The 12879-nt window shown below is 37.9% G+C and overlaps 2 protein-coding genes across 2 annotated transcripts in view; one reads left to right on the forward strand and one right to left on the reverse strand.

The window, feature by feature from the left end:
• Positions 1 to 2620: 2620 nt before the first annotated feature.
• LOC107753936 (synaptotagmin-4-like) lies at positions 2621 to 6866 on the reverse strand. The gene is made up of 4 exons (XM_016570221.1): positions 6597 to 6866; positions 5117 to 5979; positions 4836 to 4956; positions 2621 to 3946 (listed from the first exon to the last, which is right to left on the reverse strand). The coding sequence occupies exons 1-4, from the start codon at positions 6628 to 6630 to the stop codon at positions 3636 to 3638; spliced, it is 1329 nt and encodes a 442-aa protein (XP_016425707.1). The 5' UTR covers positions 6631 to 6866; the 3' UTR covers positions 2621 to 3635.
• Positions 6867 to 10199: 3333 nt separating this feature from the next.
• The window catches only part of LOC107753938 (prefoldin subunit 3-like), a 5646-nt gene continuing 2966 nt past the window's right edge, over positions 10200 to 12879 (forward strand). The window contains exons 1-5 of the mRNA XM_016570223.1: positions 10200 to 10343; positions 10629 to 10753; positions 10964 to 11030; positions 11225 to 11323; positions 12012 to 12150. Of these exons, the coding sequence (XP_016425709.1) occupies positions 10263 to 10343; positions 10629 to 10753; positions 10964 to 11030; positions 11225 to 11323; positions 12012 to 12150 (511 nt within the window). The 5' untranslated portion in view covers positions 10200 to 10262. The remainder of the gene's footprint in view (positions 10344 to 10628; positions 10754 to 10963; positions 11031 to 11224; positions 11324 to 12011; positions 12151 to 12879) is intronic.

Here is a 12879-nt window from a genome sequence, read left to right on the forward strand (position 1 = left end):
CACACACACACACACACACAGTCAGAGTTGATTCACAGCTTGTTCTTGCAGCTCCCGTAGACAGCTTTGACCAAAACCTGGTGAGTTGCCCACATATATAGCATTTAAAGGGTTAGTTCACCCAAAAATGAAAATTAGCCCATAAATTACTCACCCTCAAGTAATGTGTGAGACACTTTTTTTTATGGATGGGCGCATTTTAATTTTTCTTCTGTAGCGAATCGATGCGTTTTTGTAAGAAAAATATCCATATTCAAAACGTAATAATCACTTTAATGTAGCTTGCGCTCACTGTTGTACACTGAAAGCAGTTCCGGGCGGATCTTCTCTTCTTTGCATTTCGCCTCTGCTCTAACTATCTTGTCTCTTGTCTTTAAAGCCTTTAAAACCTTCACACTTTTAAACACTTAAATCTTTTATAGCATTTTACAAACAAGTTATAATTCAAAGTATTGACAAACACTGCTGGTTAAGAATTACAGTAAGGTATTTTTTTACATTTCAATTGACTTTATTTCTACTTCCTTAAAGGGGTCATATGATGTTGCTAAAAAGAACATTATGTTGTGTATTTGGTGTAATGCAATGTGTTTATGCAGTTTAAGGTTTAAAAAACACATTATTTTCCACATAATGTACATTATTGTTGCTCCTCTATGCCCCGACTTTCTGAAACGCGTCGATTTTTACAAAGCTCATAGGTCTGAAAAGCGATTTGGGCGGTGTTATGCAAATCTTGCCACACAGTGACGTAGACATGTGGGGGCGTGTTTAAGCGAGCCGTTTTAGGAGGGCGTGGACAAGTCTTAACTTTTATAAAGAATATCTCTTTGGATTTGAGACTTTAGTCTTTGCAACTTTACAGATCTACTTTATGCACCAAGAGCTTGTAACACTCCAAAGAGAAAGGAAAAATTGAAATCGCATCATATGACCCCTTTAAATTCAAATGGAGTCATTTGAAATGAGTTATTCCTTTGATGAGTTTTATTTTATTTTGTTAATGAAATGTTTAGAATATGTTGCTTTGAATATTTAGAGCTAAGTTACAATCCAATCTAATATTTCTGTCTTCAATCTTTTAATTCAATTGCATGTTTCATTCAAACTATATATATATAACCTAATACTGGTGTATGCATGTACTTTTATGCTTAAAGTATTGCATTGTTAGCTTAGCAAAATGTGCAAACTGTCACGACTCACACACTGGGAGCACAGGAACGAGCGAGGAGACGAGGAATAAAGTAAATCAAAAGGGTTTTAATGAAGGCACTCTGGGGATCACAGGACGGGAGACGTCAGGCAAACAAAATGACACTTAACAGCAGACAGAGCACTGGGAACTGAGAACATAAATACACAAACACCAATGGGACACACCTGGGAGCAAATGAACTAATTAATCAAAACATAGCTGGAGACAAATACACAAAATGAGGACAGGAACAGGAAGGACCAAATAAGGGCAAGGAAGGCACATGAGGAGCAAAACACACACAAAACACGGACCAGAGTCTGACACAAACTCTATTGTAATTAGTTGTGAGTTCTATTTAGATTTAGTTGATGCCTTAGATAACAGCCTCCTCTGTATGCAGTAGACAACACAGCAGATCTAGTGACTGTGAGAGGATCAGTTTCTCAGGTGTGCAGAAACTGATGATAGAGTCTGAGCTCTGTTTTGACATTATTCTTTCCATTTTTTTTTGTGCAGACAGGTGTGAAGATAGATCTGTCTGAGACATTTCTCTCCTTACCTCAGCATGACATTTTCTTTAACTGTCACATGCATACAAACCTCTGTGTATGTGTATATCTCTACATTTCTTTTGCTTTCCAATGTTCTTTTTATTATCAATTATTAATCTTCAAGACATTCAATGTGTCTTGTAGATAAATTTGACTGAATTCGATAAACACGACTGCCTCTTTGCTCCTTTGAGTGCATGTGTGTCATTTTTGAGTGACTGACATTTTTTGTCTCACAAGGGTGTATGAACCTCTTACGAGGTAATTTAGTATTTATGGTAAGTGTGGGTGCTCACGTTGTTACTAACATGTTTTAAGACACCTGGAGCACTGACACATCCTTGTTGTACTCAGTGGACTGACGTTGATGCTAGGAATAGAGCTTTCGCTCATTTTGCCACCGATCCAAGAGAAACAGAACATTCAGGCCCTTTTTGATATTCCAAGCCTTGGCAACCCACCCACAGGTTTTGTGAGGATAGAGTTCTTCCTGGTGTCATACACAACAATGGACTATAACTCTGCTGACTGCCCTCAAATAAGAAAGAAGGAGGGAGGAAACATAAACTAGCATCAAATGAAATCTCCTATGTTCACCAAAAATACAATAAAAACAGTATTGTTAAGATCCTTCAGAAATCATTCTAGTATGCGTATTTGGTGCTGAAGAAGCATTTCTTATTATTATCGGTGCAATGAAAATGGTTGTGCTGCTTAATATTAATATAAAACTTTTTTTCAGGATTCTTTGATGATTAGAAATTTCAAAATAAATCTTTTGTAATATTATAAATGTCTTTACTGCCACTTGTGATCAATTTAAGGGATTCTTGCTAAATAAAATATTAATTTATTAAAAAAATAAATAAAATTGGCAGCTTGTTTCCCGAGAAAATTTTATGGACATTACATATATGTACATTACATCATCGCTCTCTTTTTCACTAATGCTAATCACTAGTATTGATTTGACTGTGACGTAAAACCACTGACTCAGACTTCCTACTCATCACAGTAAATAACATTAAAACGGATATTGCTCCATCAGATGGAATTAATTTAGATTAGCTAATTGACATTGGAGACATACTATATTTCTTTCTCTGAATTGGATGTTTCATAGTAATACACATATACATCACTTCCACCGTTGTGCACACAATGAAGAGAACAACATTCTGTCTCATACTCCACTGGAACTGAACTAACACTCACATACACATTTATATAGACACAGAGACACACGCACACACACTCACATTCACACACGTACATGCGGTCTTGTTCAGTTCGTGCAGTCGTCCTGCTTGTATGTGCCTAATTTAGGCTGCTTCCACACCATGTTAACTTACAAAAACGTCAGGCAAAAAACACAACAATAAACCAATGTCGAGAAATCAAGTATAAAAGGAAGAGAATAAATGAATTTTAACATCTGAATAAACAAAAGATAAAAGCATCTTTTAAAAAATAAACAGATCATTCAGTTAATTTACATCATCATCATTATCACATTACCAGGATTTTCTTTAATTTTATCGCATAATGGAGTATTATTAACAGTGAGTAGAGAAGAACAGCAATAGCAACATGACATTCGGTACTGCACAAAGTGGTGATCGATCAGGTTTCGAATGAAGCATGAAGAAAAAGCGGCATCGGGCATCTGAGACAGTCTTTGGGATCATTAATTGGCAGGGTTCAGCTGGCGCCTCACCCCTTAGAAGAAGCCCCACCCCAATGATATGACTTGTATATGACTGTGTTCAGTTGATTGACAGAGGACATTACTCGCGACAAGTCCACAGTTCAAATCCTGCCCACTCAACCATGAATTTCCGACGACAGTTCCTGGGCATCTGTCGGCATGGCAACCAACTGAGCTAGTCTTCAGACAGCGCGTGCCACTTAGCGATCTGTCGCCGCGGGTGGTCGCAGATCTCGCGCCAGTGCTCACCAGCGGTGCCAGGGGAGGAGGTGCCCAGGAGGAGCCGGCCGATGACAGGTGTACGGGACGGTCTGTCAGAGTCCAGCAGGAGGAGCTCCACACTGGTGTCTCGCAGGCCTTCTTCCGAGGGCAGGTCGAAAACAAAGAGCTCGTTAAAGACGGGGTTGGGGGCGCACTTTTTCACGTGCGTCTTCTTCTTACACACTCGCTTCTCCCCCTGGAACAGGTTCACCTTCACGTAAGGGTCTAAAAAAAGACGGGAGGACAGAAGAGAGTGAGACAGAAATCAATACTTCAGTCGATGCACAGGAAATGAGACATTGAACACTGGGAGATCACACCTCTGCTGGACAAAGTGTTTTGTAAATGGACGATACAGCTTAAGAAATGTTAATCATGGTTATTATGGTTGACTAAAACTGAAACCATAAAAAACAACAGATTACTTGAAATTAAATAAATGTAAACTAAAACAAAATATATTATTAATTTCAAAATGTCTCTCTTTTGTTAAGTTTTACTTGACTCATTAAAATAAGCTACAACTGAAATAAAAATGTATAAATAATTATATGTAGACAAAAAAAATAATAAAAATGACAAAACACAACAAAATTACAAAAATAAAAATGTCAATATAAAATATAAAAATAAAAAAAGTAATAAATAATAATAAAAACTTTAACAGTACCTCAGTGATGCTAAAATAATATTGGTACTAATAATATGGTACTAATAAAATGTTCTAGATCAGTGGTTCTCAATCAGGGGTCCTTAGCAAATTTTCAAGGAGTCCGTAGGATGATCTAATATTATTTAAATGTATATATTATTATTACTATAATTAATATTATTATTAATATTGATATATTAAAACAAGCTAAATTAATCAAAATGATACAATCAAAACGTAAACTGCAATTATAGTTATTTTTGTTTCCCTTCATAAGTATTGTTTTTCCAAAAAACTGTTTTTTTACAGTTCTTGAAATGTCTTTAATCTCTCTCTCTCTGTCTCTCTCTCTCTCTCTCTCTCCCTCTCTCTCTATCTATCTATCTATATATATATATATAAATATTAACCAAGGTGCTTCAGCTAATGACAGCTTCTATCTGACCCACACTCTAACCTCACCTGAGGGTCCGTTGGAGTCAGTCTTGGGCAGGTGGCGGGCTTTCAGTACCACCACAGTCAGAGTACTGGTGGTCGACTGATAACACAGGGACAGAAGTAGCTCTCCTCGACCAGCACTCTTCTAACGTTTCAGATAAAGAAGAAAGACATTTATTTATATGTATGTCTGGTCTGGACACAATCAGTTCTTATATTTAAATACATGTATATTTATGCATATATTGTAGTATGTATTATGTGAAAAATTTAATCAAAAGACATATAATTAAAGCTATTCTTACCCTGACATTCCTTTTAATAATGTCTCGGCTCATGAGGACGCGCCCCTCAGACAGGTCAATGTCAGCCAGAGGAACGAGGGTCTCTCCGATCACTTCATCACGTGAAAAGCGGTCGAAACTCAGCACCATGAAATGCAAAGCCAGCTGGGAAACCCGTGCATATGGGATTCCATAGAAGCTGAAGGTCTCGTCGAAGGCTGGGTCCAGAGTCTTCCTCAAAACACGTGTCTTCACCTTGTGCTTCTTCTCAGGCAGCAAGGTCAGCTTGATATAGGGGTCAGAGGTCAATGATTGTTCATCCGTGGGAGACAATCCATGTGCCTCCTTGATGTGAACCGTGAAAGCCTTCTTCTCGAAGTTGTACTCAACCGAAAAGTAGAGGGTCCCGAGGCCACCCTCTGTGTCCTGAGATTTCTCCACAGCCGGTGTTGGTGTCTGACTGGATAGAATGCTTTCTGGAGTGCCAGCCTCCTGATTATCACCTGGCCCAAAGCCTGCCTGAAGAGACGGGATGTCCAGGTCTGGGGAACTACGCACTTTGAGTTGGAGGGTTGGTGGCTTGGAAGGGAAGTTTCCATTAAGATCTCGTTTCTCCAGGTCCAGATGGAGCTCTGGCCGTCCACCGGTGGGACTGAGGGTCTGTTTTCCATGGGCATCTGCTGTCTTTTCTCCTCCAAACTTATTCTTTCCATTCAGACTCTCAGGATAGATGTCAACCCCCTTCAGCATGTGGACAAACTTATAGGGTGGGGTCTTGTTACTAGCCTTGTTGGCTTTGCGCTGACAGCAAATCCATGCAAAGATGGAAACACTGAAGACCAGGCCAAACACACTCACCACTGCCACGCTCACAGGAACCTCCGCTATGTATAAAACAGGAAATTGAGAAAAAAATACCAATTATTTATTTACTTATTTTATAGATGTATGTAGACTTACTGTTGCCATGAGATATTAAAACACCTTCAACCAGGAAAAGAATAGAGAGATTATATAAAGTTATTTGCATCTGAAGTGCAATGGCACTCTTTCGTCACCGAACAAGGTCTCAGGAGGGCACTGTCTGTTAAGAGATAACTATTATACCATTTACAAAGAACTGTAAATTTCGAGTGCAGTAGTGTCTGTGAATCTGGAAATTTCCGTTTTCATGGTGGGTGCAGCACCTCTCCAGTGAATTAGCTAAGGTGCTCTGTCAGCCTTTTGTTTTCCTCTCAGAAAACAAATCTCGTACTCTTCTGTGACTAACGTTATCAGTGAAAGCTTCTGACAAACATTCTAACGCGTTTCAAACATTTTCATACACCAGTGATGTCATAGGCTACTAATAGTGCACGCGCCTATTAATGTATATGCTCGCGCATCAGGGAAAAGCTGCGTTACTGTTAATGAGCCACGTTTCCAAAAATGTAACAACAATTCTTTAACCATTCACAAATACGACGTGTTCACTGAAAATGATAAATAACAATTTACTCACCGATATGTGCTTCTTCGGTCGTCACTGGTGCCATTGTACGCGCGCTCTGTCCAAGGTCCTGAAAAGATGCTTTCAGCTCGCGCTGCCTCTCACGATTCTTTACCGCGCGTTAAGCTCGCTCGTCTTTCGCTTCAGGCGCAGAGAGACACAAGACTGAATAATTTAATGGTTGTAGTAGATTAAAAATTTACGCCTGTTTATTGTTGTTCCAAAATAAACAGAATAAGCAAGATTTCCCCCCTTTCCCAGAGGTTTCCTCACACCCGCCCAGTGCTGATACTCGCTGCGCTATGAGTCTGCCTGACAAGCGACGCCTCCCCAATCCCCTCCCCTCCCCTCCGGTGAGTTCATCGCTTCTGACGCAGTCCTGACGAACACAGTGCCTGAAATCACTGCCCTGCGCTCTGATACCGAACACACTCCTGTTAATCATTGTGATTGCCCAGGGTTTATGGTGTCTGTGTGCTTTCAAACGTATCTGAAGAGGTCCAGGTGAAACGGTCTTTGTTGTGGTTTTATTAACGGGAAGGACTGAGCTGATGACTCTTAATGTCTTTTGTTAAAGTGCACACCAATTCACAAAGCACGGGCCCATCATACTGTTTGCAACGATTAATAAATGAACTAATTTATTTTATGTTTCCTGGAATTGACATTTGATCATAATAACGTGGGTAATAAAACGGTCTGTCTCAATAAAAATCATTAATATGACCTAAACTTCTCTGGTTGCGCAAACTAATAGTGGACTTGTTTGTATTTTGTTCTTTTGCCATATGGTCTGACGTCTTTTAAGCACTTATTTAATTCTTTATAAGTTTGTCATTGTCCCTGTCTTCTACATGTTCTTGTCCTTATTTAACATCTATTGAATATTCATACTCATCAACAAAAATCTGCTTTATGGTGTCACTCTCACAGCTTTCTTTATTACTTTGAAGTTTTATTTAATATGCAGTAGGGAGTCTGTGTTTAATCAACAAAGACTGTAATCTTATAAAAAAGTATGCTGAGGGCATAGGATGACTTAAATAATTTACAAAAATGTTATAATTATAAATTATATTACAATTATTTTACTGAATTCAAATGATACAATGCGTAAATTGACATCATATTTCTTGTTTTATTAAAAATCAATCTCGTCCCTTCTGCTTTTTTATTTAAGCACACAGAAACATCTGGAATCACAAAATTGATATGCAGTTAGCCTAATTATTTTAATCTACTGACACTCCTAGTTCTTGTTCATAAAAAAAGCTTTTTCATAATTACAGAAAGGATATAAAAGAAAATGTCCTAACCTACATGAGGGGGGCTCTGGAGAGACAATGGATGAATTGGGGTCAAAAGTTTGAAAACCACTGGTTTAAATGAAGCCAAATGAACACCTGTATATGCCATTGATTCTAACTTGATACTAATTTCAGCCACAAATCATCATCAGCATGCATTCAGTTCCTGGGTCAACTTATCAACAGAACCTCCAGCCACTGTATTAGTAGCCAAAATATTTTGCGGGTAAGCAGCTTGGTGTAACATAGTCTTTCTTGGTACAGAATTTATAGTAGTTTTAGCTAAACATTATCCCAAAAAAATGAACACTTACAGGTATAGTCTGCCTGAAGCAACCTACGCTCAAGGGCATTGCTCATTGCTCACTCTCTGACTTTATCAGTAGTCTTTTGATTAGTAAAACTACCATTGACTTTAGTCAGGGTACGCATTCTATTTCATTTTTGTGCAAGAAAACAAGGCTGTGAGGGACAGATGTACAATCTGTTGTTATTGTCACACCATATGTTTTCCAGAGTTGTTGGTTATCAGGATTTTGTTATTATTATTATTTATTATTTATTATTTTTTTTAATTTGTGTATTTTCAGTGTTGCATTAGCTGAGCAATCAACAGCAAGTTAAAAACATTTCAACCCAAAAAACTAATTAGCAAAACATTATATTTGGTGTGTACGCTGACTAAGGTCCACAGCACACACATCTACTTCATTTTTGCATAGTACTTAATCAGTTTTATTGTGGTGTGAGAAACAGAAATGTATCAATGAAAATATTCAGTGTCAAAGACCTCTCTTACTTTTATGAGAAACTGTACTTTTACAGATAAAAGTACGTTCACTTTTATGCAATAATTTGCTTATATTTTGACCAAATTTTAAAGTTGCTCATTTAAAAATGTTAGCGTTGCTATGCTAATTAAAAATCAAACAAACTTTATAGCACTTTTTATTTATTTTTGTAGCTGTTTCTTATATGTATAATTATACAATGTTCAATATGTGCATATTAACTAAAATGCATGTATAATGTTAATTTCAGTAATACAAAACCGTAGCATTAATATTAGCAGTAGGGAGAGCAGGCGCGAAAGTACAATTTTTCAGAAAAACATAATTTTAAAAGATAATGTTTTAGACATATATTTTTACTGTGATCAATAACTCACAAGAGCGGTCTATCAATACCAGATTATATTTTGTACAAATGTAGAACGACTTCAGTATAATTTTCAGTATAAAGAACATACGTTGCATATTGTTACTTTCGACCCCATCAGTTGGGACGAAAGTAACACAACAATACAAGCTAGATTTTTTTGTGTTACTCTCGTTTTTATTAAATATACCTGACTATGACCTTGTTAATATGTAACTGCAAAATTTTTTGCAAAAATTTATTAAATTACATTTAAAATTTCAGTTTTATCAAATGTTTCAAAAGTATTTGAACAACAATATGACAACACGCAGGCAAACAAATAAAATACTTACATTTTTTTAGTAAGTGTTTTATTTTGATTGATGTTATTTTAAAATGATTTGTTTTAATTTTACATTTTTATGATTTAATTAATTATTTGCTTTTCATTTTTCACATAGCTTGGAATGCAAATGCTGTCAGGGCTCTGTCGAAAATCGCTTTGTTACTTTCGCCCCCGCTCTCAGTCTCCCCTATCATTAAACACTCGTTTCTGACGGTCTTGTTGAATTGCATCGTTTATGTATGCAGAACACATGTCAATATCATTTAAAATCAAATTTAATATAAATGGCCATTGTATTTATCTTTTTTTTCATGTCACCCCTAAATATATGGTATCACACCACCAACTGCATCCGTCATGGCCAGCAGTGTTGCCAAGTCCGTGGTTTTCGCGCGGAATTGGGCTACTTTAACACCGTTGCCGCGGGTTGTTTTTCGTGTCCGCGGGTTGAAGCGACCCCAATAACGTGATATTTAGCCCATGGAATGCGAATTGTACAGGAGGAACCCCCCTTGAAACGCGATTTGGGCTAGTTTAGTTTTGAGTAGCAATTGGGCGGGTTTTGTTCTGAAAACCTGGCAACCCTGATGGCCAGCGCCTCGCGCTCTTTCTCTGGGTCGTTTGGGCGACACTGACATCTGCTGGGTGATTTGTTAACTCATACGTTCTCCCAATCATGATTTCACTAAGACTGAATTTGAACTTATATAACATTTCCAAACACATTAAATGAGAATGACCAGTTTAAAACAATCGGTGGACCCTCAAAATACATCACTGGCTCAGCGTTTTATTATGTCTCCTCACTTTTATTATACAGGCAGCGCTCGGGCGTAAGAGCAGCGGGCGCGTGCGTGAAGAGGAAGAGCCGTGAGTCTCTCCAAAATGGCGATGACCATAGAGAGTGGCAATGCAGGAGCTGCAAATAAGAAAAAACACCTCGGAATACCCGAAGCAATATTTGTGGTCAGTGGGAATATGGAATATAGTTCATTTTCACGTTCCGTGCTGTCGATAGTTTCCCGTAAATGCTGTGTTGGTCTTTAAACGGCTTTTTTTAGTAGAAAGCGCCCTGCTCTTCTCCTTATAAGGCTGCAGCCTTTGCTTGCTCATGTCTTGACGGTGCAGTGAGCTTTGGGTGACAGATAACACACGATTAACCAGTATTTAAGTACTTAATAGGATGTAATTCATTTAGGAAGCCCATAAGATGTCGTTAATGAGATGTGAACTGTAACTGTGGTTCTGTAGGAAGATGTGGATGCCTTCATGAAGCAGCCGGGCAATGACACAGCAGACGCCGTGCTGAGGAAGCTGGATGAACAGTATCAGAAATATAAATATATGGAGCTCAATCTGGCTCAGAAGAAACTCAGGTTTGTTTATAGTCTATTCTACGCTGTAGAGTAATAGGCAATGATCAGTTCCTGTGTCAATGCTAAAGGATACTCTTCCTATAAAGACTATGTTGGCTTCCAGTTTCCTTGCATCATTGTCGACTATTAAAAAATCTGATTCATTACTCAGAGTAAGCATAAAATATTGTCGCTAATTCCACTTGACTGATATTTTTTTGTTTTTTTTAGGTTGAAAAGCCAGATCCCACAAATCAAACAAACGTTAGAAATCCTAAGGCACATGCAGAAAAAGAAGGTGAGGCCATCACAATTTTTAACTCCCATATCTCCGTATATGCAAATGGCTGGAGGGAAGCAACTCTCTAATGCCTAAAAATGTTGCTTTTAAATGAGTGTTTTGTTCTCTGTTAATTTTTATTACCTCTCACACTTTGTCTCATCTCTTAATTTTCTGTTTTCCTGTTCTTAATTATGCATGTCCAATCACAGGACACTACAGATCCCATGGAGACACATTTTCTGTTGGCTGATAACGTCTATTGCAAAGCCTCTGTCCCACCCACAGATAAAGTGTGTTTGTGGCTTGGGGTAAGTGTTGACTACTGTGTTTCATTGTATTAATAGTCAACATGAAATAAAAAATGTATCATAATTATTCTCTTAACCACCTGTTATATCTACAGAGACAGATGATTTACAGACAGATAAAATCAAGTGCAATTCTAATTCTATCACCAGCCTGGGTCAATGAGAAATACATCACAATATGGAAGTAAAACGACTCGAGATGCGACTTAAAATATTACTGTTTTGACATTTTGAATATTTAAAGCATTGATGTTTACTGCCTATAGTTTTTGCTCTTTGGACTATTGTGCAGCTCAGTTGTGTTGTAAGAGGGTAGGTAGGGGATTGTACAGCTTGTGCTCCTCATGAACTGATGAAACCGTTTGCGTGATTAGCAGTGTATCACATGCCTGTCTGTAGTTTTGAATTACATTTGGTTTTGTAACAGCTTCGTTGTTAATTGGAAATTCAGTCCAAATTGGAGCAACTTGAGAACTAAAGAGTCACAGAAACCCTGTTTCCACTGTTGAGCAAGGCACTTCCTTTTGGACTGTCTGTTTATTAAAATGTACATTCAATTGCTTGGAATTGGATACAATATTTATGCTAAATGACTTCTCACTCAAATAGCTTATTGGGCTTAAAAATGTCTTTAATTGATATAATGACAAACTAGCTTACAGCTGAGGTTTTTGTGTTTGTGTACCAGGCTAATGTCATGTTGGAGTATGATATTGATGAGGCCCAGGCGCTGTTGGAGAAAAACTTTGCTACAGCTTCCCGGAATCTGGACTCTCTGGAAGAGGACCTGGACTTCCTTAGAGACCAGTTCACAACCACCGAAGTCAGTATCCTTAAACAATGGCTAGTGTGTGTGTGTATGTATATATATTAGGGATGTGCATCTCCATAACTGAGGCCGATGCGATACGCATCTCGATGCATAGCCAACGATACGATACATTGTCGATACATATGAAGTAGCTAGCGATGCGATACGATTCACCCCTATTACGATGCAGTGCCATCCGATTTCGATTCGATACGATTCAACACAATGCGATTCGATGCAATGGAATGATCGCATTTATTTCTTTGGTTCAGGCAGACAGCAAATCATAAATTAACTTATGTGTCTTCTGACTTCTAATGCCTCGAGGCCTGTTTCATAAAACAAGTTTACCAAATAGGCCAGGCTTATTTCAGTTAGTCTGACTCACTGTCAAATGATTTGGTTCCATAAAACAAATTTAACAAAGATCAAAATCAGTCACTGTGGCAACTTATGCTGGAAAGCTAACCTGGTCCAGGGCAGGCAAACTGTCAGACTAAGCTGAGCTCCTCTAACACTGAACAATAGGAATGCAATGATATTACCACTGACTCTCTCACATACTATCATAGCCATGCAGCCTTTTTCTCTGGTTTTATGACAGCTGTACCTTTTATAGTTAGAACAGATAGCATTAGAACTTTACAATCTAACATTGCAAGCATTAAAATCACTAAACTAAAAGTTAAAATCACTAAATTAAAACTACATTTTAACTGCTATAAGAAACACACATTAACTCATT

The sequence above is a fragment of the Sinocyclocheilus rhinocerous genome, unplaced genomic scaffold, assembly GCF_001515625.1.
Source record: "Sinocyclocheilus rhinocerous isolate Xijiao unplaced genomic scaffold, SAMN03320098_v1.1 scaffold831, whole genome shotgun sequence".
NCBI classification, from domain to species: domain Eukaryota; kingdom Metazoa; phylum Chordata; class Actinopteri; order Cypriniformes; family Cyprinidae; genus Sinocyclocheilus; species Sinocyclocheilus rhinocerous.

Bases quoted from the DNA above. Each gene is read 5' to 3' on its own strand.
- LOC107753936 (XM_016570221.1), bottom strand. From the start codon at position 6,630: ATGGCACCAGTGACGACCGAAGAAGCACATATCG. The intron at 4,957-5,116 runs GTAAGAATAGCT...CTGAAACGTTAG, and splicing joins TTATTAAAAGGAATGTCAGG to AAGAGTGCTGGTCGAGGAGA. The intron at 3,947-4,835 runs GTGAGGTTAGAG...GTCTTTTTTTAG, and splicing joins TGACTCCAACGGACCCTCAG to ACCCTTACGTGAAGGTGAAC.